We start from the raw sequence: 24758 nt of genomic DNA, 5'->3' as shown, positions 1-24758 counted from the left end.
AATTTGCACACGTGTCACATGATGACTTAATCATTTATTAGAGAAATAGTCCCTGCAAAATCTTTTGATTTTGAAAAAGGTCCCTGCAAAATATTTTGTTTTTGGAAATAGTCCCTGCAGGGACTATTTCCAAAAACAAAATATTTTGCAGGGACCAAAAACAACAAAAAAATTTTGCAGGGACTAAAACCAAAACGAGACATATTTGCAGGGACCAAAACCATATTTTAGCCTTATGTATAAGGAAATATTGAATGTGTACAACATAGACTTCTCAATAAAAAAATTTCATAATGTAGGATATATATGTGAAACTATTTACTTAGTTTAAACTAGATTAAACTTCTCTTCAAAAAAAAAACTAGATTAAACTTTTCATGATAGTTTTTTTTTTATTACTACTCCGATCTCTATTATAAGAGAATTTATTTTTTAGATTTATTCGGTAAATGATATACTTGATCTATATTAAGAACTAGATACATTATTTACTCAATGAACATAAAAAGTAAACTTTATCTTATAATAGAGACCTGAGATAGTATTACAGTAAGCATGGTGTTGTATAAAAGGCAAGAAATTATATGTGATCAGTATGGATTTGACATGAGGGATAAATGGTTTGAAAAGATATTTTCAAATTTAAATGGAATCTAATTCTGCTAAATACAAATAGTAAGTGAAACAATCCTAAAGTTTTCTTAGTTTATGATTAGAGTTAGTCACCCGACTTTTATCAATCAACCATTTCCCGATTTAATATGTTACATATATTAAAATGAAGAGGAACACTAGGGTCACCTGACTCTAACTCACTCTTAGGATGTGCCTCCAATAGATGGGAGTGTGCCCAAAGGTGTGTGTTAGAGGATGTGACCCTAACCTTCCTCTTCAGACGAAAAAGTATGTCTTCAAGCCATTTTCATTAGGTTTTTAATGCGTGTTTAATTACTCATCCAAATTAAAGTTTACTAATTGTTTTTCCCCCCTTCACACAACATTAGATGTGTTTGTATATGTCTTAAAAAAACATTATATTGTGTAAAAGTAAACTTTCATTACATGTGGTTTTCTAGAAAACCAGAGGACCTCATCTCAATTTGATTTTGTGAAAGTAAACAAACTGAGATAAATAACAGGTAATAATGAGACAAAAACCATTCGTCTTATTTGGTTTTCGCGAACAATAGAATCAAAATGATCAATACACACCAACCATTGCCTGGTCTCAATTTTATAAATAATGTTAGAAGTGTTTCTACACCATTGAAAATGATCATAAACTATCAAAAAAGTACAGGAAGTTTATGAACTTTTTGCACCAATTCAATTGACTAACTCAATTCCTGTCAAAGGATTTCCAGCATGAAGTTGAAGAACCACATCACCAACAACCTATAGTAAAATAACAGGCATGAAAAGTATCAGATCTCACAGTAGTTTTGCTCTTTTTTATTTTATCAAAAAATCAAAATCAATAATAAAAATTTTAAAGTACAAATGCACTATAATTCTGGAATAAGTGGAATATGAAACAGCAACACAAACCTTAGCCATGGATCTATAGGAGTGTTCTGTAACGCCTGCAATATGAGGGGTCATGATAACGTTCTTAAATTTCAATATCCGATCATCAGGATCAAACGGCTCCGTCCATGCAACATCGGTGCCTAGCCCTCCTAAATGTCCGGATTCAAGGTTTTTGACCACAGCCTCATAGTCTAAAAGACGACCTCTAGCAACATTCACCAGAAGGGCACCCTGAAATATATATACTATAATTGTTTAACTAGACAAGAACCCACAACTTAAAACTATTTCAAGAAAAATAAACTTTCAGTTATTTACTTATACTGTTCTGCAACCATATCTTGATCAAGTATCATATCTTCCCCAATCTAGCCTATATAAAACAACGAGACACTTTTGCGATCACCACCAGGGTCAAACGCAAGTGGTTGGTGCGCAGGATGTGAGTGTTGAAAACTACGGGATATCGAGTTTGATCCTAGTCCTACTGATAAAAAACAAATCAATTCTGCAATTGTATCTTTCCAATTATACATTACTCCTAAATCTCAAGATAGTATTTTTTAAAGAGTCCCACATCGGATAGGACTTAGGAGATGGCTTGACAATGTGTTTATAAGTGGGGGCAATCCTTACCTCACAAGCCGGTTTTGTGGGGTTGTGTTAGGCCAAACCACGATTTCAAAGAGCACTAATTGCCCTTATCTTGATCAAAAGTCTCTTCTGTGACAATTCATATCAGACAAATTCATTCAACATGTATCATCCTTAAATGAGCATGTGACTGAAACCTCACCATGTCCTCCAACTTAAAGCCTTGGGCTATTAATTTTAATTTCCTAAAGAAAAGGCTGTCATATAAACTATGTCTAGTTCTAAAATGTAAGCTAATTAAAATAAAAGAGAATATAATCAAAGGATAGTTCATAGGGAAAAGCTATCACGCTGAAATTTTAGCAACTTCATTAAGTAAACATAGCCACGGCTCAATTGTAAAGGAACATCATAGGAGGACAGATTTTTATCCTAGCGCAACTCATTTTTCAGTTAAACAATAAAATCACTCCATTATTTTCTCTGTTTCCATTGTGTTCCTAAACACACAATGGAACTTGACCCTACATATATGTGTGCATGTGTGTGCGCACACTCACCAATGAATAAAGACATAGACACAGTTCCTATCATCCTGTACATACACTATGAGCTTATCTTCCCTAAAAAGTGAAATAAGTAAATTTGAGGGGTTTATCTCGGATGGTACAAACCTTTTTCATGGAAGAAATGAAGTTATTGTTGACAATACCAGCCTGAAAAAACATAATATCTAAGTCAATAAGTATGCATGCCAAAAATTCCAGCATACTAGGCTTAGTTGATGTTTTTTTGAAAACCAAAAGCAAATAATAATGAAAAACAAAGATGCAAACAAACTAGCTGGAAGTAACAGAAGAAGTAGAAGCTTGGAACTTCACAAAAAACTTGATAAATAAAGGATTGGAAAAAGTTAAACCGTTTCACTGTTTAAGTTTAAGCAGCAAGCAACAATGTCAGCTTTCGTCGCGAAGTCATATATATCTTCATGACTACCCTTCACATCAACAAGATCATCAACATCATCTTCAACAAATAATACAGAATACGTTAATAAAAAGAAGAACAAACTAGTCTTATTAAAAGTAGTAATCCACGAGAACAGGGAAGGAAAATACTTCTATTTAATTCGTTAGTGTTTTGTGCATATGAAGCCCAACTCCGCTTTGTAGCAATAACTTTTACACCAAATGGTTTCAATCGCCGTGCTAAATCAATTCCAATGTTCCCGAAGCCCAATATGAATATCTACATTATCATGAAAAAAAAAATATAGTTTTCCACTGTTTTAGTTTTTGCAAATACTAGTACTACCAACATGTAAGTTGCACCACATGAGGGGAAAGAAACAAATGTAAAAAAGAGAAAATATGATCTTTAACGATTGTTTTTAACTGAACAGGTTAGGCCGGTCATTGGAGCCTATGGCCTAGCATCAGACCTAGGTTAAGCCAATCTTAGTTACTGAATCAACTAGGTTTAGTTTGACTCGACCTATTTACAACCCAACTAAGCATAATTGTATCGCCCCCTACTCATGTGTAGCATACCTCATTGCTTGTTGTTATTAGAGATAACTATTGAAATTAATATCAAAATTCAAGCAATGCTCTGAGGAGATTTCTAGGAATAAGTTACATGTTAAACTAAATTTAGATCTCCTTACAAGAATTTCAGAGCCTCTCCAGACACAGCTGAGAAGCACATGAATAGTACATTGCTTCTGTAATTTGTTTCACACAACATTGTTTAGCCAAAAAAACCTAATTCAATCAATTTTCACGAAACGGGAAATTCCAAAAGTAAACTATATATATATATAGCATATGTTATTCATAATATTACTGAAGTCCATCAGACACCTACAAATATTATTGCTTGGATCATGTACCCACTTCATGCTCCTTTTTAAGGTAGAAGTATGTATTTTATTTCGGTAGAATATCTTGAGATCCATTTTAATCAATGCATGCAACTATCCTCATGCATCTAACCATCATCAAAAGCAATGTCTCATGGCATATAAACAATAACAGATAGTAAGAGATACAGAATACTAAACAACATCAATATACTCACAGTTTTCCCAAATAAAGTATCACCGATAGGCTCTCCAAGCTTCCTTTGTTGTATGGAAATCTGCATTTCATTCTGCACATACGAACTTTTTATTTCAGAAATTAAACAACATTCAATGCAAATATTTTGATATAAAAATTTATATAGTACATATACTAAGCAAGTTGAAACTCAAACACAAAATTGATGCATGACAGATTTTTTGTGTCCAGGTGCACAAAAGGGAAATGTAGTTGTAACCAGGTGCACAAAAGGAGAATGGCGAGAAGAGAAAAAGATGCAAGGTTTAGTGTAGTTTAATCAACAAAAAATCACTATGTCAACAAAGTTTAGATGAAGACACAAATTACTCAACCCAAGCTTATGCCAATGCAATTATGGCTTTCCCATACCCAAACATGAGGACATGTTAGATAATGTTAGAGGATCCAGTTTCTTTTAGTTGACCTGCGAGGTGGTTACCAAAAAATTGTATTGGCGATGAGTGAAAGACCGCCTTTAAAACTGAACATGGTTTCTACAATTGGTTCGTTTCTTTTTGACATTTGATTTGTTCAGTGCTCCTGGTTTTGTCATGGAGATTATGGCATATCTCTTGTGCCCCTTTAAAAAAGTTTCTAGCAGTTTAGATTGACGATACTATAAACTACAGTATTCTGTCGTAAAACAATTGAGTCATCTCCATCAGGATAGCGTAACTGAAACACATTCTTATACATCACCAGGCTAAGTATTTTCTTCGCAATTATATCCCTCTTGCTTTCAAATATTTGTCAATAAAAATGTGGACAAATAGTTATTTTCATCGTGCAATCTCATTTAGAAATAATGGACATTTTTTATTTCTAGATTGAAGATGCTATACTTGCTTACGGAGAAGACCCAACATTAGATATATGGCCATTTCAGCACATGCAGTTGAATTTCCAGTACCACCACTGGGGATCCTAGCAACTTTGATTCCATGCTTTGTCGCAGCATCGATATCAACACCTAAGAGGAAAAATAATAAATAATCAGAGGAAAAAATGAAACTTTCTGAAATCCATCAATAAAGCTCGACTGACAATAATCACGGTACCTTCCAGCCCAACACCATACTGCATTATAAGCTTCATCTGAACTGCTCGAGAAATTATGTTTGAATCTAGCTTCATCATTTTTACTACACAAACATGATAGTTGGCAATAGCCTTGGGAATTTCTTCCAAAGGGAGAACATCAACCTACAAATGCAATAGACAACTTATTTATCTAACGAAAAATTAATTGGAATGAAACTTCATCCAATTGTAATACATAAGTGGTAGGAATAACTGCAACTCAAGTACAATCTAGAGTCTAAATATTGTATGTACCAGCTTAAACTGCATTGACAAGAGTAGCAAGTACATTTAAATGGATAGTGTAAAACCACAAGCCCCATGATAGATACCAATTTAAATTAAGGAAATAGAACAGAATAACGATAGCACTAAAATGAACATATGATAAATATTAGATACCAGTTTACATAATTCTATCACTTATTACGTCCTAAAGGTAACTACTACTGAAACATTGCTTCCTATGTTGTTGGCTGATTCTATCATTTCCTGCACATAAAAATCAGCGCTGTCCATAACCACTATTATCCTCTCTACTCTACTCTTCAATAACTTTATTGCAATCGTGAAACTGCTACCACCATTTCTGCCTCTATATCTCTCTGCCTAATTGCATGGCCTGAAGTTGTGACTGAGGCTAGAAAGTATACAGCTTTTGTTTAATGTCTGGTTGCAAGCCTCCTACGAAATAACCCAATAATTGTTCCTCCGGTGGTTTCTTTACTCGAGAAAACAAGAATTCAAAAGCTTCTATATAGTCATCCACAATACCGGCTTAATTTAAATCTTTCAACTCTTCAAAAGGATTTTTTTTTTTTTGTGAAGAAGCTAAACTAACCCCTCAAATTGGCACCACTGAGACCTTGAGGAAGAGCACACTTCCAGGTTCCAAGCTAACACCGCTAGGAAAATATTCAGTTGTATTGGTTATTTTGTTTCTAATTGTCTCTAACTAAACAAATTCTTGGAGTTTTTGTTGATAGGTTGAATTGATAAAGTGAACTTACACTCGAGAAGTTACGAATGATTAATTCAAGCACATAATTGAAGTCTTGAAGCATGAAAGACCGATGAACAATGTTGAACAAGAGAATTAATTCCCAACGCATGGCTGAACCTATTGTTCCTATGAACACCGCTATGGCAGAAGATATGTTCAAAAGGATTTTAAACATACCTTCTTTCTAATCTTGCAACTAAACTCCTTAAAATTTTCCCAAGAGAGTCTTCTGTTTCTCGCAGCAAGTTAAATTTCTTGCACAACAGGATTTTCCCCATCAAAAGCTGGTAATTCCACTATCTTAACTGCCATTCTGTATTCATCACTCCTGCTGCTACAGCTCAGTTTTGGATGCTGCAGTCTCCTTTCCTTTATCATTATAAATTCCGTGCCCGTCTGTTTATCTTTGACCAAGCCGTTTTTGCATCTCCACTAAAAGTCGCTCTGAATTGTCCTCCATTCATTCCACTACTCATGCCATCCCAGAAGCTAGCCCTTCAACATTCTTCTCCAACACCTCCATTTTCAACATTATTCACCCCTCCCCTTTCTTTCCCTACTATCATATGTAAATAAATAAAATAACTGCAGAAGATATTTTCATACATAACTGCCATTGCATAACCCTGCCACTTATTACGTCATAAATACTGCTCCCGTAACATTGTTTCATATGTTGTCTGACTGATTCCATCACACCAGTTCCAGTGATTGTCAGATTGGCATCTCATCCGTCATAAAGCAGTTCAAAGGAAACCACCAAAGAAACTTAATTCAATCTAGGTAATATGTTAACCAAATTGAATAGTACAGTCACAGAACTTTGGCTTTTCATTCAAATATATTGTCAAAGTAGGAATTGGATTTCCTCTGGTTCAAGAAACACATCCTTCTTGTTTCATAATTCTACGGTGTGGGGTAATCTACTTTACTATAAGTCAAATAGGAAGCCACTTAACGTAACAAACTATGTTTTATATTCATCAAATCTCTGCTATATTTAGGCTTGAAATAACCTAACGACTGAGAGGATGATTCCATAATTTCGTTGGTTATAGCTCTTCAGTTCACAAGGCCTTGGTAATCTGAAGTTCGACTTGAAAGTAAGTAAAGTCTAACTAAGGATTGTTCCAGCCATGAATCGAATTTGGGTATTCTCAATCGATTCAGCCTTAACTGAAGTTCATTAATCACTCGAGACCACCCACTTGGTTAGAGGATGATCTCGTATAAATAACCCAACAAGACTAAAAATGAACGGGGTGAAAAAAAGTTGCAATATGTACATTACCCTTATAGAGATGTACCTTGATAGATGAATGATTCTGCAAATACTCTGTTGTATATAGATGAGAACATGGGAACTGAGGTCCACAAAACAAAACACGAGTCGTTTTTCTCTCAACATCATTTATCATGCTCCCGTTTCTCTCCATCAGATTTTTCCTACACAGCACCAAGATTGAAATTATAGCTTAGAAAATATGAAATAAAAACTAATTAAACTCCAAGCCTAATTACATTGAATTTAGAATTTTGTGGGCATGCACTGACAATGTAAAGTAGTTTTACACTGTCATCCAATAAGAAACCATCAATCTGGCATGTCATACAACTAGGGCCTGTTTGGATTGGCTCATCAGAGCTTAACCACTGACATAGATTTTGTGAGACTGTTTGGGATAACTTACAAAAACAGCTTTTAACATTTTTCTTAAGCTTTTTTTAGCTTATTTTCATAAGTTCTCCAACATAGCTTATGAAAATTTATATACAAAACAATTTAACTTTATTTTACATTTTGCTTAAGAAATAGATTATGTAAGCTTATGCATAAGAGCTTATCATAATAAGTGCTTGTACTATATTAGCTACAAATAAGGTGTTAATCCAAACAGGGCCTTAATCTCAAAATATCTTGTAATTTTGCAGAATACAATATGCTCATTGGATGTCAGTGTAAAACTACTTTACACTGTCGTGCATCTTCTATTTTCTCTTGTGAATTTCAAACAAAAAATCTAAAAGCCTCGTTGATTCATCATCGTTCATTCAAACCATTATATATATATATATGAAATTGAAACTGAAATTTGACTAATTACAACAAGAACAACAATGTTAAAAGAAACAGAGTAACGTACGAACCTGGAATTTTGAGTTGTTGTAGAGAAGAGAAGAGAGTGTTGGGATTTTCGTTGAAACAAAGATTTGGTTCTCCTCAACAAGTACAACACACTTTCTCTTCTCATTTTCTTTTTATTTTATTTTATTTTATTATATACCAAAATAATTACTATCTTACTTTCTTAACTCTTTCTATGCGCATATGCTGGTGTATATGAACAGAGGAGAGGAGTTCATGAGAATAAAATTGTAGTATATATTTTTTTTCTTAAATGCAATTTTACCCCTTTTTTTTTTGTTTAATTTGCATTTTATTCTCTATATTAAAACTCGGAATTTTACCCTCTATTTTAAATTTTTCAGAATTTTTACTCTCACTATCACATTTGAGTTTTTTTTTTTACCAAACATTTGAATTCATTTTCGCTCAGGGTTAATATGACATATATTATATTATTTTATTATGTAAAAAATGAGTGAAAATGAGTGAAACCAAAAAATAATTTTAAATTTTAAATATAGGGGTTAAAATTTTGAGTTTTAAAATAGGGCGGTAAAATTCAAATTAAGTTAAAATAGGGAGAAAATTGCATTTAAGTCTATATTATTTTTCATCTTTGATAACATATTATTATGTTGAAAGTAATTCAAGAAATTGATGCTTTTCTTTTTCATGTTCGATTTTTTTTTAAGTATAACAATCAATTTATACAAAAAATCACACATGAGTGGAAAACAAACACGTAGTAAGTTGCGACACTAAGTCTTTTTGAATGGCAAAATCAATATTTGTAAACACAACATTCATGAATCTATGAAACATAATATTGTTATGCATGACTTTATGAACTATATGTAGAAGGTGGTCAACAAGATCCAGTGCTAGAAACACCCTTTCAACTTTATGCATGACCTTTTTATTGTTGTTATGCATGTTGATCGTTAGAACTCATTTTCTCGTGTTTGACCATTTTATGTGATGTGGCTTTGAGGGTTGTCTGCCCCCACCGTACAAGTTTTGGTCCCTAATCCCATAAGTGGTGAAACCCCAGTCAAATCCATGCATGTTTTTCTTCTACCCACATGTACACGATAACATATGATGGCGTAAGCATCGATCTTCCATCAAGTGCGTCAGACAAGAAGTTTGCAGGTGCCTCTTTCTTCACATATACCCCCGCTCGTTTGAATATATTAAAAAGGACATATCTAACAAATTCATGCCTTTATTTGAAGTCAGAAAGCTTCTTACAACAAACTACATGCTCTCTAAATGTATTATGGCACTGCTTTACGATAATTTAGGCACACCTCATCAATAGGGTAAAAAGCGAGTTTATATATTGAAAAAATAAAAAGTAAATTTTTAAGATGTTGGATGCAAAATTTTCAATATCAATTTCTAACAATGGGTATGGTAGTGAGTTTCACCAAAACTAATTCAACGCAACTCATGAAAACACTTATAACTATGGTGAGTGTTTCTTTTTTGGCGTCCACAAATACAAAAAAGAATATTATGTTTCAAAAGATAACTCCCAAAAGTTATTTTTCATGATAAAAGAAAATATGAGAGTTTTTTTTAAAAAAAAAAAAAACTTCCTATTTGTTTTTTATTCTAAAATATACTAATTTATTCAAATAAAAGTATTTTTTGGTTGTACCAGTATAATTATTTTTTTTCACTGTTTGAATGCGCATTATCGATTGTGATAATTTTTTTAAAGGTCGTCTGTGATATATTTGAAATAGTAAATTCATCATAATCAAATATTTTTTAATCATAGAATAAGGATAGTAAAAGCAATCTTTTTTTTAGAGGATACTAACTTCGTCTTTAACACACAAATAAAATAAAAAGAGTGCTCACTGGTCACTTACTATTGGAAACAAAAAAAATAGTTTAACAAAACTTAGCTCCAACAGTTAAACACAATTTTATTTGAATTAGTAGGCATTTTGGCCTTTAGCCAAGAAAAAGATAAAAGTTTGATGTTATCTCTAATTGATCCAATTTGTCGCTTCTCTAGATAAAGATCCTATTATTTCTTTCCTTTCAAATAGTCCAGACACTAGCATGCCAGATTATTGTCAAATAGGAATATGTCACTCTCGGTACTGCTAAGTGACCAAATTGATGAAAATGAGTTGTAACGGACGCTGGAGCCGTGAAAGAAATGTTTAACCACTGATAAATATGATGTCACACCATGCCAAAATAATCACACCGAAAAAAAAGGTGATCTGCAGTTTCACCTGAACCGCACCTACCTGTGCAGAGAACATTATCATGCTGAATGATTCTTCTTCGGATGAGATTGTCTTTAGTTGGTAATCGATTACGAAGTAGTCGCCAAGCAAACACTGACACCTTGAGGGGAATTTGTTTCTGCCACACACCTCCACACACCTTCAAACATTGACACGCCATGGTCTTCAAGGACAGTTGTTGTCGACATATAAGTGTAAACTCCCTTCACATAATAGCCATGAATAGGATCCAGACTCCACCTCCATCTGATCAATAGTATTATCCTGCAAAACAACATTATGCAGTTAAGATGCACATTCGGACACCGTCTCTTCCTCCTAAGCCAAACGGCGCCTCCTCCACATCCAGGCACCTCCACCAACTTCCCAGCCACTCCTCTCCATATCCCGCACTGTTACCCATTTGTTTTCCGCTAAATCAAAAAGGCGAGGGAATTGCACCCTTAAAGGCACGCCTCTACCCAATTATCGGACCAAAAAAATGTACTACCACCGTCACCAACCACCCTACACAAATTATCTTCAAACCAACTCCCCTCCGACAATCCCACACCGTGACGGATGCTAGAAACCATCCGCCACCATGTAGAACTGTCCCTCCCACCCTCCTTCAGCCGCCCCCCTTCCTCCCCGTACCTTGCCTTTAAAACTAGATACCAGAGACCCTCCTTGTCAACTAACATACGCCAACACCACTTCCTCAATAACTCCACATTAAATTCCCTCAATTTTCTAACGCCTAAACCTCCTTCCTCCCTAGATAGACAAATAGAGTCCCAATCCACCCAAGCAATTTTCCTAAAATCCTCACAACCCCCCCAAAAAAAAAAAAAAAGATTTGATGGAAGAAATTATACCTGCGGCGGCCTTGAAGAAGGAAAGAAAGTAAACCGAAAGCGAAGACAAGACAGATTTCAAGAGTACCAGACGACCACCAAACAAGAGAAATTTACTTTTCCAGCTCGACAATCTAGAGGTAATAGTGTTCAAAATCGGATTCCAAAAGTCCAACCTCCAAGGATCCCCTTCGAGGATTCCAAAAATTCAAAATATATTGTATAAATGAACTTTTCTTTCAAGAAGTATGTTAATAGAATGAGAAATGATATTTGTACAACCATTTTGTGACAACTTTTAGACAACTTTCTCTCTCATACTCACGTTATATTCTTATTCTCTCTCTTCCTTTTTCTCTATCCATTGTTTTTTATCAATGAAAAGAGAGAAAAGAAAGGTTGTCAAATAGGTTGTACCAAATGGTTGTTCAAATATCATTGCTATAATGAAATATGTTACTTCTATATAAAAAAAAAAAAAAAAATTTGCTGCTAGTCAATCCTAAGGCCGACATCTTACAAAAAAAAAAAAAAAATCTTACGATCGGATATGGAGTTCTAAAAAAAAAAGTTTTTGTTGGCCCTTCTTGGGGTACAATGATAGAAGGAAGTTGATAGACCAAGTTCTATTGGGCTGACTAATGGCTTATCTTGATAAAACATGAGAAGAATATTTTATCGCCTTTCAACAGTCAACCTTCTTGTGCTCCTTCCCAATTTCTCATTTTGTCCCGTTTGAATTATTAAATCTGAAAAAGATTCAACAACGTGAAAAGGATTCAGCAACGCGGGATGAGAAAGTACAATTTCAGTGAGTTTCAAATTGGGATAAACAAATAATGCCAAGGTGAAATCGATTGCTAGATAAAACTTAATGAGTACAATACTTTAATAATAATAATAATAATATAATCACAAGCTTTATCTCAAATACTTTATTACAAATAGACTATACTGAGCATAACCGTGTCTAACCAATCACTCAGACGTGAACAATCTTAAGTAATCGGTTCTTCCAATGTAGTATATTATAAACCACCCTTTGTAAGTGGCACCCCACTGATGTAGTACCAAAAGTAAGTATGTTTTTATATCGTCTCCTCATAGACTAGTGCGATAACATAAATCGTTCAACGTCGATTATCATTCTAAGTTAAGATTTGATTGATTGATTGTTATAAAAGCTACGTGAACTAGAATACGGTAATGAAAACGGAGAGTAATAAGGAGTAAAAGCGTTGGGATTAGAGTTCGTCAATCAAGCATCGAGAATACCTAATGATCACATATATGGATTCTAGCTTTTTATCGATATTACCACGCATCGCCCGACAACATCATTCATGTCTAAATGATATTGTGAGATCAATCGTATCGTTTAATCGACGATTTCTCGATCTATTAAACGATCCGATAGCAATATGTTATGATACATTGTGTGATTATCAAAACACAAATCCTATGTCTAGAATCTTTATTTTGATAGATGATTATTCTAACCCTAGATTCAAAAGTATTTTTCAATAACATTTAAATCAAATTTTAGAATGAAATTCAAGAATAAACTCAATATCACATAAAATGCTAGAATCGTCTATTTCAAAGATCAAAAGATTACATCTAAGCTTGATCAAGTACCTCTAATCCCAGCAAAGAAGATTTAGTTGATCATTGTCATGACAACATTGCAATAATGAAAGAAATGATGAAGATTCATGCTAAGATATTGATTTCTCAAAGTTTCTTGATGAATCCACCCTCTAACACTCTTGCCCTTTGAAGTACTGTAAATTTTGCCCTAAAAGTATGATAAGATAAGATATATTCTGAAATGAAGAAAAATGCTTTTATACTTCTGCATAATTTCATGAACTCACCAGGAAGGATATTCTCGCCATGGCGAGTTGACCTTGCTTCGCCATTGGGTTTTTGCCACGTCACCATTCAGTGTCCCAAAACCGCGTTCTCTCGCCATACAAGATTTTCTCACCATGGCGAGTTATGATCCTCTGAAAACCTGTGGTCTATGGAACTTTCTCACCCTTTGCTCGCCTTTCCTTCACCCTGGCAAGTGAACTCTCCATCCACTTGATGTGGCGAGCTTGGGTGCAAGCTGAAAGGTGAGCTTCTGGAACTATTTCGCAGTGGCGAAACCAACTCGATGTAGCGAGTTTGTCTTAGTCAATCTTTCACGCTTTCTTTCTTTGACATACTTCATTGTACATGACATAAGTAAATACTACAAGTTTATTTGCATACATTACTTTTTCTACACAATGCAATGCATTGTGTTTACTTATCTCATGTTAGATTCTCTTCTAGATTAAGCTTCATAATCACAATCAAAATACAAATTAATAACAAAATGATATATGAATTCATCAAATACATTATGTGCATACAATTCTACAAAATCAGTCCAAAAATTCAGTTTTACAATAATCTGAGTTCAACTTTGCATATTTAATTAACATAGCAAACAGCGTGTGAATTTAGAAAACAAACATTCCGAGGAAAGATTAGAATGAATAGATTAGAAATATAATTTTTGTTTTGGGATATCAATATCTAGTGCGGAGTTTTCATTTTTTGTTCGTTCTTTGAGTGTTTTCCTTCTCCAACTTGATCTTGGGTTTTAGAGAGAAAAAAAAATTCAACTTTTAATATCTTCAAAACCTTCTTGAACATTCAACTTAAAAAAACCTTCGTGAACATTGATAATCTTCATTCCATGTCTTCTAAAACTTCTGTGAGGTATTTTGCTTGTCGATTTACATGATTTGTTAATTAAAATACTCAAAATAGCTATGAAATATTAATATAAAGAAAAACTAGCTAGTTAACTATCTAGTAAAAACTTTGAATATTTTAACACCTTACAATCTCCAAATACGATGCTAAAACTTGATGCAATGCAAAATATAAGTGCAAGTATACACTGTCTCAAGTTATAATATAAAAAGATCATATCCACATGGATTGTGGTGTTGTTACTTTCACCATAATTCCAAACAGAAAATTAGGATGTATAAAAATAAAATAAATCATTTCAAATGGTATTTAAATTTAAAAGGGTATTTAGATCTCAATGGTGAAAAGTGTGGTTAAAGATATAACTTAGTTAAAATAGAGGTTTGCACCTAATATGATATTACAACATTGAATAGATTCTTGAAAACTAAGTGGTGTGAGGGGGTTTCTCAACACAACCATCATGGTTAACATAGGTCTACTACTTTCTCAAGGTTCACAACTTTCTCAAAGGTTTTTTCAACGTTTGTAGATTCTAACATGAGTTCACCCCAACATTACAATTTTAGTATTGCAAAAGTTCTTCCGGTTTGAGTTTTTCTGGAAAACATTAATATGATATTTGCAAAGCCCGTCATCTCCATCGAAGTTCATGATCAAACTTTAAATTCTCTAGCAAAATCAAAACTTTGGATTGGAGAAACTCAACCAAATAAAGAGGTACAAAACAACTTTGAACACACAATCAATCAAAACATTTATAATCACCGCATTAATTAATATTTTTAATTTACGTGGGTCAAAAGTGGCGATTCTAAATGTTTTGATTGATTGTGTGTGTGAAGTTGCTTTAGACCGTCAACCCACCATCATTAAACTTTAAATATATTATATATTATTTATGATAAGTAATAGTTAGCTTAACAAACAATTTGATATTATTAAGTTGAACATTTTTATCCAGGTTTAAAACCAAAACATTATTGTTGCGTGTGTAAATTATAGTATGATACTTGTCATTTTATATACTAATAAAGAAAAATATGTTACCAATTTTTTTTATATATTATATGTGAAAATTGAGAAAAGAGCTTATAAAGGGAACGGAAATTGTATTATTCACTTTAGTCTTTAAAAATAAATTACCCACAATTGTTGAAATTACCCATTTTACCCTATAAAATGAATTAGATCATTTTAAATATTCTTTTAAATACTAAAGAGTCTCTAGCTAAGGAGCACAAAGTAAGTAAACCATGTGGCTAATATAGTAATATTATTGTTGTGAATTCGATGAAAATCACACCAATAACAACTTGATGTGTGGAGCAAGGGATAATCAAGCAACCAAAACAAAGCGTATGAAAGTTATAAATACAAGCCAAAAGTAGAAAACAACGGCGAGAAGAACACAAAGAAGAAGAAGAACACAAAGATATTTGTTGACCCAGTTCGGTCCAACCTGACCTAGTCTGGGGGAGAGAGCAGCCCTCCAATCCACTATATGATGAGTTTCGTTACAAAGAGAAATCAATGGGTTACAAGAATAAGTCTCCCGCCTAATTCTACCCAAAGTCCCAATCTCTTCCCGTAACCAAGAGACTCCAATCCTAATAGTGTTTCCCAAGGTGAATCAACCCACAAACCCTAGTGTTTGCTCCTAAGAGACAAACTCTATACAAACCCTAGTTTTGTTGTTGCCTTTCTAAACCCTTGTTTCAGCCCCCTCTATCTCTCTCAAGGTTTAGCCTGATACAAGGTCTATATTTATAGTAAAAGTATAACTCATAAATTTGGAACAAATACCACACTGAAGATACGTTTTTTTTTTCTCCTTCAGTGAAAGAATATTTGCATCAAAAATATAATATTCCCTTTCAAAATATATTTGCATCAAATCGTTCTTCATACGATACAAAAATATATTTATTGTCCACAAATATATTTTCAGCACAAAATATATTTGAAACAAATCTTTTATATTTTTAGCAACAATATTCCCCATCCATCAAATTTTGAGTCATACTACAACATTCTCCACCTTGACTCTAAATTAGTAATGATGCCAATCATCAACCTCCTTGCTGCTCAAACCCTTGCTTCCCACTACTCCAAGTAGCTCCACAAGTTTACACTCTCAACCTCTTCAGCGATCGGAATGTCTTCCGCCTTCTCGAAGATGCTTGTAGTCCAACTACGCTAGGAATTTCAGGTAGTTCTACAAGACTATACCATAACCTCTTCAATACGAGATATCTCCCGCTTTCCTTGAAGATCTACTTGTACCCAATCACCCTTGGCTTTTAGAGTAATCCACAAGTATACACCTCAAACACTTCAGCCATCGGAATATCTTCCGCCTTCTCGAAGGTCCTTGCAGTCCAACTACACTAGGAGTTTTAGGTAGTCCCACAAGCTTTCACCATAACATCTTCAACACAGAACATCTCCTACTTCCTTGAAGATCACCTTGCATCCAATCACCCTTGGCATTCTTTTAGAGTAATCTTGCAAGCCGTGCTACACATTCTCCAACTTCATGAAGAAATCCCTTGCTCACCATAGAGCATAGCACCCAAGGTCTTCATAGTCGTACCATTACCGGTGTGTTCAACTCCACCTCACGCTGAGCGTACTCTACCTCAACTGGCAAATGCATACATCCCACTATGTCTTCAACCTTGAAACTCCACCTCAACAGGTAGATCATGAGTATTCTTACCACCGCCTCTCCAGGCTGATGTTGAGTGTTTAACGTCTCTCCAGACGACCACCGCTCCACTAGGCATCAATCCCAAGGTGAGACACATCACCTTCTTCTTCCTCCAAACAACACCACACCATCAGAGCACCCGCATCCTCATAACCCTCAGAGACAATTTGTGCGGAGCTACCATTAATCTCCGGACAATCCTTCTTGAAGTGACCCATCTTGTGACAGTTAAAGCATTCAAGCCTTGACTTGTTACCACTCTTTCTCCGGTTACCTCTACCTCCACCATTCCCTCTTGTGACACTTAGGCCCTCACCGTGTTCATGAGTCAAGTCCTTGGACTTGGTCAACTCATTGGTTCTCAAAGCCGCTCGAACTTCTTCCAAGGTAACAGTGCCTTCCTTGCCATAGAGCATGGTATCTTTGAACGATTCAAAAGATTTCGGTAGAGCACACAACAAGAGTATAGCTTTATCCTCGTCCTCAAGTTGCACCTCAATATTCTCCAAGTCATCTAGGATTTTGTTGAACTCCGTAAGTTGCTCCATGATGGCCTTTGACTCTACCATCTTGAATGAGTAGAGTTGTTGCTTTAGGAATTGCCGATGAGCCAAAGACTTTGTCATATACAAAGATTCCAACTTTGCCCACATCGATGTCGCGGTTGCTTCCTTTGCTACTTCTCTCAAAACTTTATCTCCGAGGCACAAGACAACGGCACTCCTGGCCTTGTCCACCATCTCGGTCTTCTCTGCTCGTGACATGGTGACCGGTAACGAACCTTCACCCTTCAAAGCTTTCTCACACTTTTGCTGTATTAACACCGCTTCCATCTTTACCTTCCATAACCCAAAATCGTTATCTCCGGTAAACTTCTCGATATCCCACTTTGAACCCATGGTACTTAATTATCCTTCGACCCTTGCCCCACGGTGGGCGCCAATTGTTGTGAATTCGATGAAAATCACACCAATAACAACTTGATGTGTGGAGCAAGGGATAATCAAGCAACCAAAACAAAGCGTATGAAAGTTATAAATACAAGCCAAAAGTAGAAAACAACGGCGAGAAGAACACAAAGAAGAAGAAGAACACAAAGATATTTGTTGACCCAGTTCGGTCCAACCCGACCTAGTCTGGGGGAGAGAGCAGCCCTCCAATCCACTATATGATGAGTTTCGTTACAAAGAGAAATCAATGGGTTACAAGAATAAGTCTCCCGCCTAATTCTACCCAAAGTCCCAATCTCTTCCCGTAACCAAGAGACTCCAATCCTAATAGTGTTTCCCAAGGTGAATCAACCCACAAACCCTAGTGTTTGCTCCTAAGAGACAAACTCTATACAAACCCTAGTTTTGTTGTTGCCTTTCTAAACCCTTGTTTCAGCCCCCTCTATCTCTCTCAAGGTTTAGCCTGATACAAGGTCTATATTTATAGTAAAAGTATAACTCATAAATTTGGAACAAATACCGCACTGAAGATACGTTTTTTTTTTCTCCTTCAGTGAAAGAATATTTGCATCAAAAATATAATATTCCCTTTCAAAATATATTTGCATCAAATCGTTCTTCATACGATACAAAAATATATTTATTGTCCACAAATATATTTTCAGCACAAAATATATTTGAAACAAATCTTTTATATTTTTAGCAACAATATTCCCCATCCATCAAATTTTGAGTCATACTACAACAATTATCTTGAAAAATATTTATTCAATTTTTTTAAAGTTTAAAAATTGTTCTTTTCAATAGAAAATTATGTCCTTAGTGTCCTTAACTAGTGCTCTTCGTGAGCAATAATTTTTTTTAACAAATTTTCCTACTGACTTAAGAAATGTAAAAAAAATATGTGCTAATTCAATATCATAATAAATTGGTCATAATAGTAAATGTTACTCATTTTACTGTGTAAAACGAATTATATCCTTTTCCTTCGTACTTAAGAAATGCAAAATATGTGCCACTTCATTATCTATCATAGAGTAGTTTACAAAATTAAACTTCACAACTCCGAATTTCATTCCCTATGAAGTTATTTTGCTATTTTATACAAATTCGGATCCTTTTGGAAACCATAAAACTCTCAATATTACTATTTCAAGAGTACTAACTATAGACCTGATTTTTGTATTTTAGCTCTTTGTAAACATAGTTAAAGCTGAGTCAAAGAAACGGATGGAAACGTTTAAAGCAAATTGCAAGCTTCTGTTTTGAAGTTCACATATTGATGAAATGGTAAAAAGATTGCGAAAAAAAAAATGGTAAAAAAAAGACAGTAAAAAATAAATGTAAGTATGCAATCTTTTAGCGAAAAATGTATCTCTAAATATAAACACTCTTTTAAATTACCATATATTTTTTATTATTTTTTTAAATATATATCATTTATTAATAATACTACTAGTAATTTATTTTTGTAGCTGAAAAGTCATACATTCACATATAAAAATATATTTTAGTAACATCCACACAAAAAATAGACACATTACATACACAACATTTTTTTTCTTAAAATAAGTTGAAATGAAAAAAAAATCTTATAAAATGCCACCAAGGTGGTAACTAATTTTTACTTTTTTTTTGGTAATTACATGTAGTAACTAATTAAGTACTAGTAGAAATAATTGAATGAAATTATCAACTAAGTGATTAAGAAAGTACAAGTGCGTAATGTAAACATGAAATTTATTATTAAAATTACCACCCATATTTAAAATTAAAAGGTTACCCCAATTTCTTTCTTTCTTTCTTTTTTTGACAAAAGTTACCCTAAATTCTTGAAATTTAACTACAAAAAGAAATTGCCACCGACCTAGTCAACTTTGTGACCTCATTTTCTTTTCCTTCCTAAGCAAGTTTTTCAACATTTTCATGGATTGCTTGAACTCCTTTTGCCGGCAATGTCATCACCCTTAACTGAGATCCCTTTTTTACGTGTCCTCTTTCATTTTCGTCTTCAATACCATTGAATTAATTCATAGTAACTTATGGTAAAGAGTTTTCTTTCTTTCAATAACACGCGTATTCTATTTTAAGGTAGCAAACACAACATGAAAATGTGGCTTATAGAGAAAAAATTTCAAAGTTCACACTTGGTAGTGGCACGTAATATGGAAGGAAATTGACTTAAAATTAATATGGTGGAAATGAAAACGATTAATTTTTCTAACCGCTAGGCTACCTGACCAAAAAAAAAAAAAAAAAAAACGATTAATAACCTAAAAATATGATAAGTGACAAAAATTATTGTTAGTGACTAGGCCCCACTTATTCATAGCATTTAATTTGATGATGCTCTTCATGCACTATAAATAAGAGTGTTGTAAGAACATTTTCTTTCATCCTTTTCTCAAGTATTGTTGTGTTCAGTTTACTAATTAAAAAAGATGAAGTTCAAACCTTTTATTTTGCTGATACTTCTGTCTGGTGTGGTTCTCTCTGTAGGGAGTGCTTATGAAAAACCATCACCAAGCGGAAAGGATGAAGAGCTTATGGAATATCACAAGAAAGAATATGGTAACTTTATTTTTATTTTCTCTATTTCTGTGTTTAGTTCTAACGGTATTGATAGATGTCATGAATGATAGTTATTTAAGTCAATTGTGCAATATTATGCAGTTATAAGTGGAAGGAAATTGATTTTGGAGCCACTTAATGGTGGAAAAGATAAGGTAAAGGGAGGTGGCGACTATGGTGGTGGATCTGGTGGCAGCGGTGGAGGTAGTGGAGAAGGAGGTGGGAGTGGTAGCGGTGGAAGTGGAGGAGGTGATTATGGTGGTGGAGGAAGTGGAGGTGGTGGTAGTGGAGGAGGAGGTGGCAGTGGTGGAAGCGAAGGAGGAGATTATGGTGGTGGAGGAAGTGGAAGTGGAGGAGGAGGTGGCAGTGGAAGTGGAGGTGGTGGAGGTTATGGTGGAGGAGGTGGAAGTGGAGGAGGCGGTGGTAGTGGTGGCGGAAGTGGAGGTGGAAGTGGCGGAGGAAGTGGAAGTGGCGGAGGAAGTGGAAGTGGAGAAGGAAGTGGAAGTGGAGGAGGTTATGGTGGTGGAGGAAGTGGAGGTGGCAGTGGCGGAGGAGGTGGAAGCGGTGGAGGAGATTATGGTGGCGGAGGAAGTAGTGGTGGAAGTGGCGGAGGCGGTGGTGAAGGTGGAGGAAGCGGTGGGGCAGGTGGTGGAAGTGGAGGAGGCAGTTCTGGTGGTGGTAAAGGTGGTGGCAGCGGAGGAGATTATGGTGGTGGAGGAAGTGGTGGTGAAGGAGGTGGAAGCGGTTCAGGTGGCGGTGGAAAGGGAGGAGGCGGAAGTGGAGGAAGCGGTGGTGGAAGTGGAGGAGGTGGTGGCGGTGAAGGAGGTGGAAGCGGTTCCGGTGGAAGTGGAGGAGGAGGATATGGTGGTGGCGGAAGCGGAGGAAGCGGTGGTGGTGAAGGAGGCGGAAGCGGTTCAGGTGGCGGTGGAAAGGGAGGAGGAGGATATGGTGGTGGCGGAAGCGGTGGAAGCGGTGGTGAAGGAGGTGGAAGTGGTTCAGGTGGCGGTGGAAAGGGAGGAGGAAGTGGATCAGGTGGTGGTGAAGGAGGTGGAAGCGGTTCTGGTGGAAGTGGAGGTGGAGGATACGGTGGTGGAGGTAGCGGAGGAAGTGGATCAGGTGGTGGTGAAGGAGGTGGAAGTGGTTCTGGTGGAGGTGGAAGTGGAGGTGGAGGATATGGTGGTGGAGGAAGCGGAGGAAGTGGTGGTGGAAGTGGATCAGGTGGTGGTGAAGGAGGCGGAAGCGGTTCTGGTGGAGGTGGAAGTGGAGGTGGAGGATATGGTGGTGGAGGAAGCGGAGGAAGTGGTGGTGGAAGCGGGGGAGGTGGTGGTGAAGGAGGTGGAAGTGGAGGAGGTGGTAGCGGAGGAGGAGGTTACGGTGGTGGAGGAAGCGGAGCCGGCGGTGGTGCAAGTGGTGGAGATGGTGGAGGCGATGGAGGATATTAATTCAATGGTGACATCTACATTCTATGGCAGATATGGGATTAGAATATATACTCTCTTTAAATTAGTTTTATCCTTAAATGTTTGCCATAAGATTGTATCGGCTTTGTTTATGTGTAGTACTTATGAAATACAGGCTTTGAGATATTGACAATAATAATCAAAATTGCAAATTTGCATGATTCAGTACTTGCAATAATTGGCTTTCCAACCTTCTTCTGTTGTTTGGAAATCTATAGTCTATTCTCCATGCAAATTTATCTTGTTCAAAAATTTATAACATTGAATAAATAATTGGATGTAAAACTCAAATAGTACAATGCATGGATTAAAGCAAGTTGAAACTGATGCACACAAAATCAAAGCCTAAAGGATACCGAATCCAGAACTAATTAAGGGTGTATTTGATTCGAGAAAACTTTTTTATCTACATATTTCCGTTTCAAAAGTGATTGTTCATATTTTCAAGGATGTATACATAAAAATTTTAAAAAAAGAAAGAAGTTATTTTGCAAACTTGACTTTTGAAAATTAGTTGAGTTTGAAAATTTGATTTCATACAAGAAATGGAATTAACTGAAAACAGAGGGAGAATTCCATATTACAAGGGAAAGGATAACTAATGAACCTATTTCAAGAGGAAAAACATTCTATCTAGCCAGGGAAACATAGATAACTTTTAGAAATATTTGCTATTTAGGTTTTCTTTGTTTGAATTTGCAAATGCAACGTCCTAGTTGAAATACCCGCACGGCGCAACAAAATTTTGCTTCAAGTATATTCTTTTATACTAATTTTTTTTTGAGCAAATTCTTTTATTCTAATATGATAAACTATTGCATAAATACGCAAATTAATCATAAATATATGATAGGTAAAAATTTAATCATCGACAATGTGTTACCTGAAAAAAAATTGCACACTGTTTTTGTGTTTCCTGTTTAAATAACTGAAGTAACTAAACATTTGTAATGACATTTTATGTAAGGTCATGATAACAAATCACAAATATTGCATAACGATAATTTCTGGTATGAAAATTACAAAAGACTACTCAATTTTAAAAAAAAAAGTTAGCAAAAAATATTGTCAACAGTAGCTTGAACTTGAACGTATACTGCATGGCTCAATAGATACTTGATGTAAATAAATAGGGCTATGGAATCCATCTATTTAAACCTGTGTATCTTATAAGAATTTCATAATCAAAATGGGAACAGAGTGAATACAAGTTTAACATCAAAACCTATCTCAATCACAAAATGCGATCGTTTTATAAGAAAAATGTGTTCTTCGTGAAAATAGGGAATTGTTATACATTCAATATTTATTTTTAATGTCAACTTCCCAGGCTTTGTTTCAACAGTTAGTATCCTCAAACAAAATTTGAGGCACCAGCTGCAACAATATAGAAAAGAGGAGCTAAATCACAACAAAGAAATAAAATTAAAGACTGCAAATCAATAATCAAGTCAATTTTGTTAGCGCAGCTCACAAAGCTTGTTGAAAAAGTTAGGGTTTTCTAGGGTTTTGATTTAATTGGAATTGAGAGGAATAAGAAGAATAGAAGAATGAAGAGAATAGAGTTTATGAAATTGTGGATTCAGTAATTGGTGAATCACACTTGCAAAAACTTATATACATGGTAAATGTTAGGTAGCTTAACGAACAAGTAATCACTTAGCCCTAACTACTTTATGCTACAAACAAGCAAAAACGTAAGAAACTTGTAACCAACTAAAAATTAACTTGATTACTATGTGATCTTAAGCAAACAAATTGATTAAGTCACTAATCACTTATTCTAACTTGAATTAACAAACTAACATTTTAGTCAATTGTACAACACAATTTTCAAGTAAGAAATGCAGATATTGTTTTTTCAAGTTGAATTCCTTGTAGAAAAGTGAAAATAAGTGAATCTTGAAGCAAGAGTAATCAAGATTGTAGAAAAGTGAAAATAAGTGATACTTGTTTTGTCAGTTTGAGTTATATTAAATTGGATAGACTCAAATTGGGTAAACTATAAGGAAAATAGAAAGAAATAAATCATACAATGTGTATAAAAAATCAACCAATGGATTAAACCATAAAGTGTGTATAAAACACGAACCCCAGAAAAAGAAATATAAGGGAAAAAGTCGCCATCACCAAGTTCACCAAAAAATAAGTTATGGCATAAGCTTGTGCAAAACTTTGCGGTTTCTTGATTTCAGAATATGATTAAAAAGTAATACAACAAGTTATAACAAATTTTATGATAGATTTTACTAATTTCGTCCTATGTGTAGAATGAATAAAGTGAAGACTTAAATATGCGACGTATAAGAAATAAAAAAACTTTATCGTGAAACATGAACACACCGCAAAAATGAAATTCAGTTTGGATCCAAAATTATACATCCAATTTTTTATAATTTTTTTTTTCCGTGAAATGCTTGGCTAAAGATAAGTATTTGTATAACTATACATTGGTTGTTGATTGTGAAACTGTCAAAGATATAATGCATGGATGAGAAGCTATAATGAAGTCTGGATAAGAGGAAGCATATGTTGATTATCTTTCTTTGTTTAAAACTGTATGTGAAAACTTTATAAAAATTTTGAAATATGTGGAAGGTACTATATTGGGGCCGTTGAAGGAGAAAGTAGTAAGGGTTTTGGACGCATGAATGGATGGAAGTACATGATATCGGGGGCAACTGCCCCCAATTACTCCTTTATTCGATTGACATTTGTTGAGTAATTTTAATTTTTTACCATCAAAAACTAAGTGTTATAATTAGCCCCA

General features: G+C 34.9%; 2 protein-coding genes across 3 annotated transcripts; one reads left to right on the top strand and one right to left on the bottom strand.

Annotated features, from left to right (window-relative positions):
• Nucleotides 1-1145: 1145 nt before the first annotated feature.
• On the bottom strand, nucleotides 1146-8629 carry LOC11427950 (hydroxypyruvate reductase). Its single transcript, XM_003598025.4, has 10 exons — nucleotides 8458-8629; nucleotides 7617-7755; nucleotides 5285-5429; nucleotides 5069-5196; nucleotides 4204-4275; nucleotides 3243-3372; nucleotides 3044-3150; nucleotides 2799-2840; nucleotides 1549-1761; nucleotides 1146-1395 (listed from the first exon to the last, which is right to left on the bottom strand). Exons 1-10 carry the CDS (start codon nucleotides 8559-8561, stop codon nucleotides 1327-1329), a joined length of 1149 nt encoding a protein of 382 aa, XP_003598073.1. The 5' UTR covers nucleotides 8562-8629; the 3' UTR covers nucleotides 1146-1326.
• An 11701-nt stretch (nucleotides 8630-20330) lies between these two features.
• On the top strand, nucleotides 20331-22182 carry LOC25488447 (glycine-rich cell wall structural protein). Of its 2 annotated transcripts, XM_039832390.1 has the most exons (3): nucleotides 20331-20528; nucleotides 20631-21299; nucleotides 21384-22182. In XM_039832390.1, the coding sequence occupies exons 1-3, from the start codon at nucleotides 20399-20401 to the stop codon at nucleotides 21968-21970; spliced, it is 1386 nt and encodes a 461-aa protein (XP_039688324.1). In that variant the 5' UTR covers nucleotides 20331-20398; the 3' UTR covers nucleotides 21971-22182. The 2 variants fall into 2 exon arrangements, with proteins under 2 accessions (XP_039688324.1, XP_039688323.1); XM_039832389.1 differs by having other exon boundaries at nucleotides 20631-22182.
• Nucleotides 22183-24758: the final 2576 nt, after the last annotated feature.

This window comes from Medicago truncatula, chromosome 3, assembly GCF_003473485.1.
Source record: "Medicago truncatula cultivar Jemalong A17 chromosome 3, MtrunA17r5.0-ANR, whole genome shotgun sequence".
NCBI lineage: Eukaryota > Viridiplantae > Streptophyta > Magnoliopsida > Fabales > Fabaceae > Medicago > Medicago truncatula.
Note: the sequence above shows the minus strand (reverse complement) of the source record. Positions and strands in the feature narration are given on the sequence as shown.

What these genes read in the sequence shown, in the direction of transcription:
- LOC11427950 (XM_003598025.4), bottom strand. Translation starts at nt 8,561, where the DNA reads ATGAGAAGAGAAAGTGTGTTGTACTTGTTGAGGAGAACCAAATCTTTG. An exon ending in AGAATCATTCATCTATCAAG is followed by an intron (nt 5,430 to 7,616) that starts GTACATCTCTAT and finishes TTGCATTTGTAG; the next exon opens with GTTGATGTTCTCCCTTTGGA. An exon ending in GTATGGTGTTGGGCTGGAAG is followed by an intron (nt 5,197 to 5,284) that starts GTACCGTGATTA and finishes TTTTCCTCTTAG; the next exon opens with GTGTTGATATCGATGCTGCG.
- LOC25488447 (XM_039832389.1), top strand. Translation starts at nt 20,399, where the DNA reads ATGAAGTTCAAACCTTTTATTTTGCTGATACTTCTGTCTGGTGTGGTT. An exon ending in ATATCACAAGAAAGAATATG is followed by an intron (nt 20,529 to 20,630) that starts GTAACTTTATTT and finishes AATATTATGCAG; the next exon opens with TTATAAGTGGAAGGAAATTG.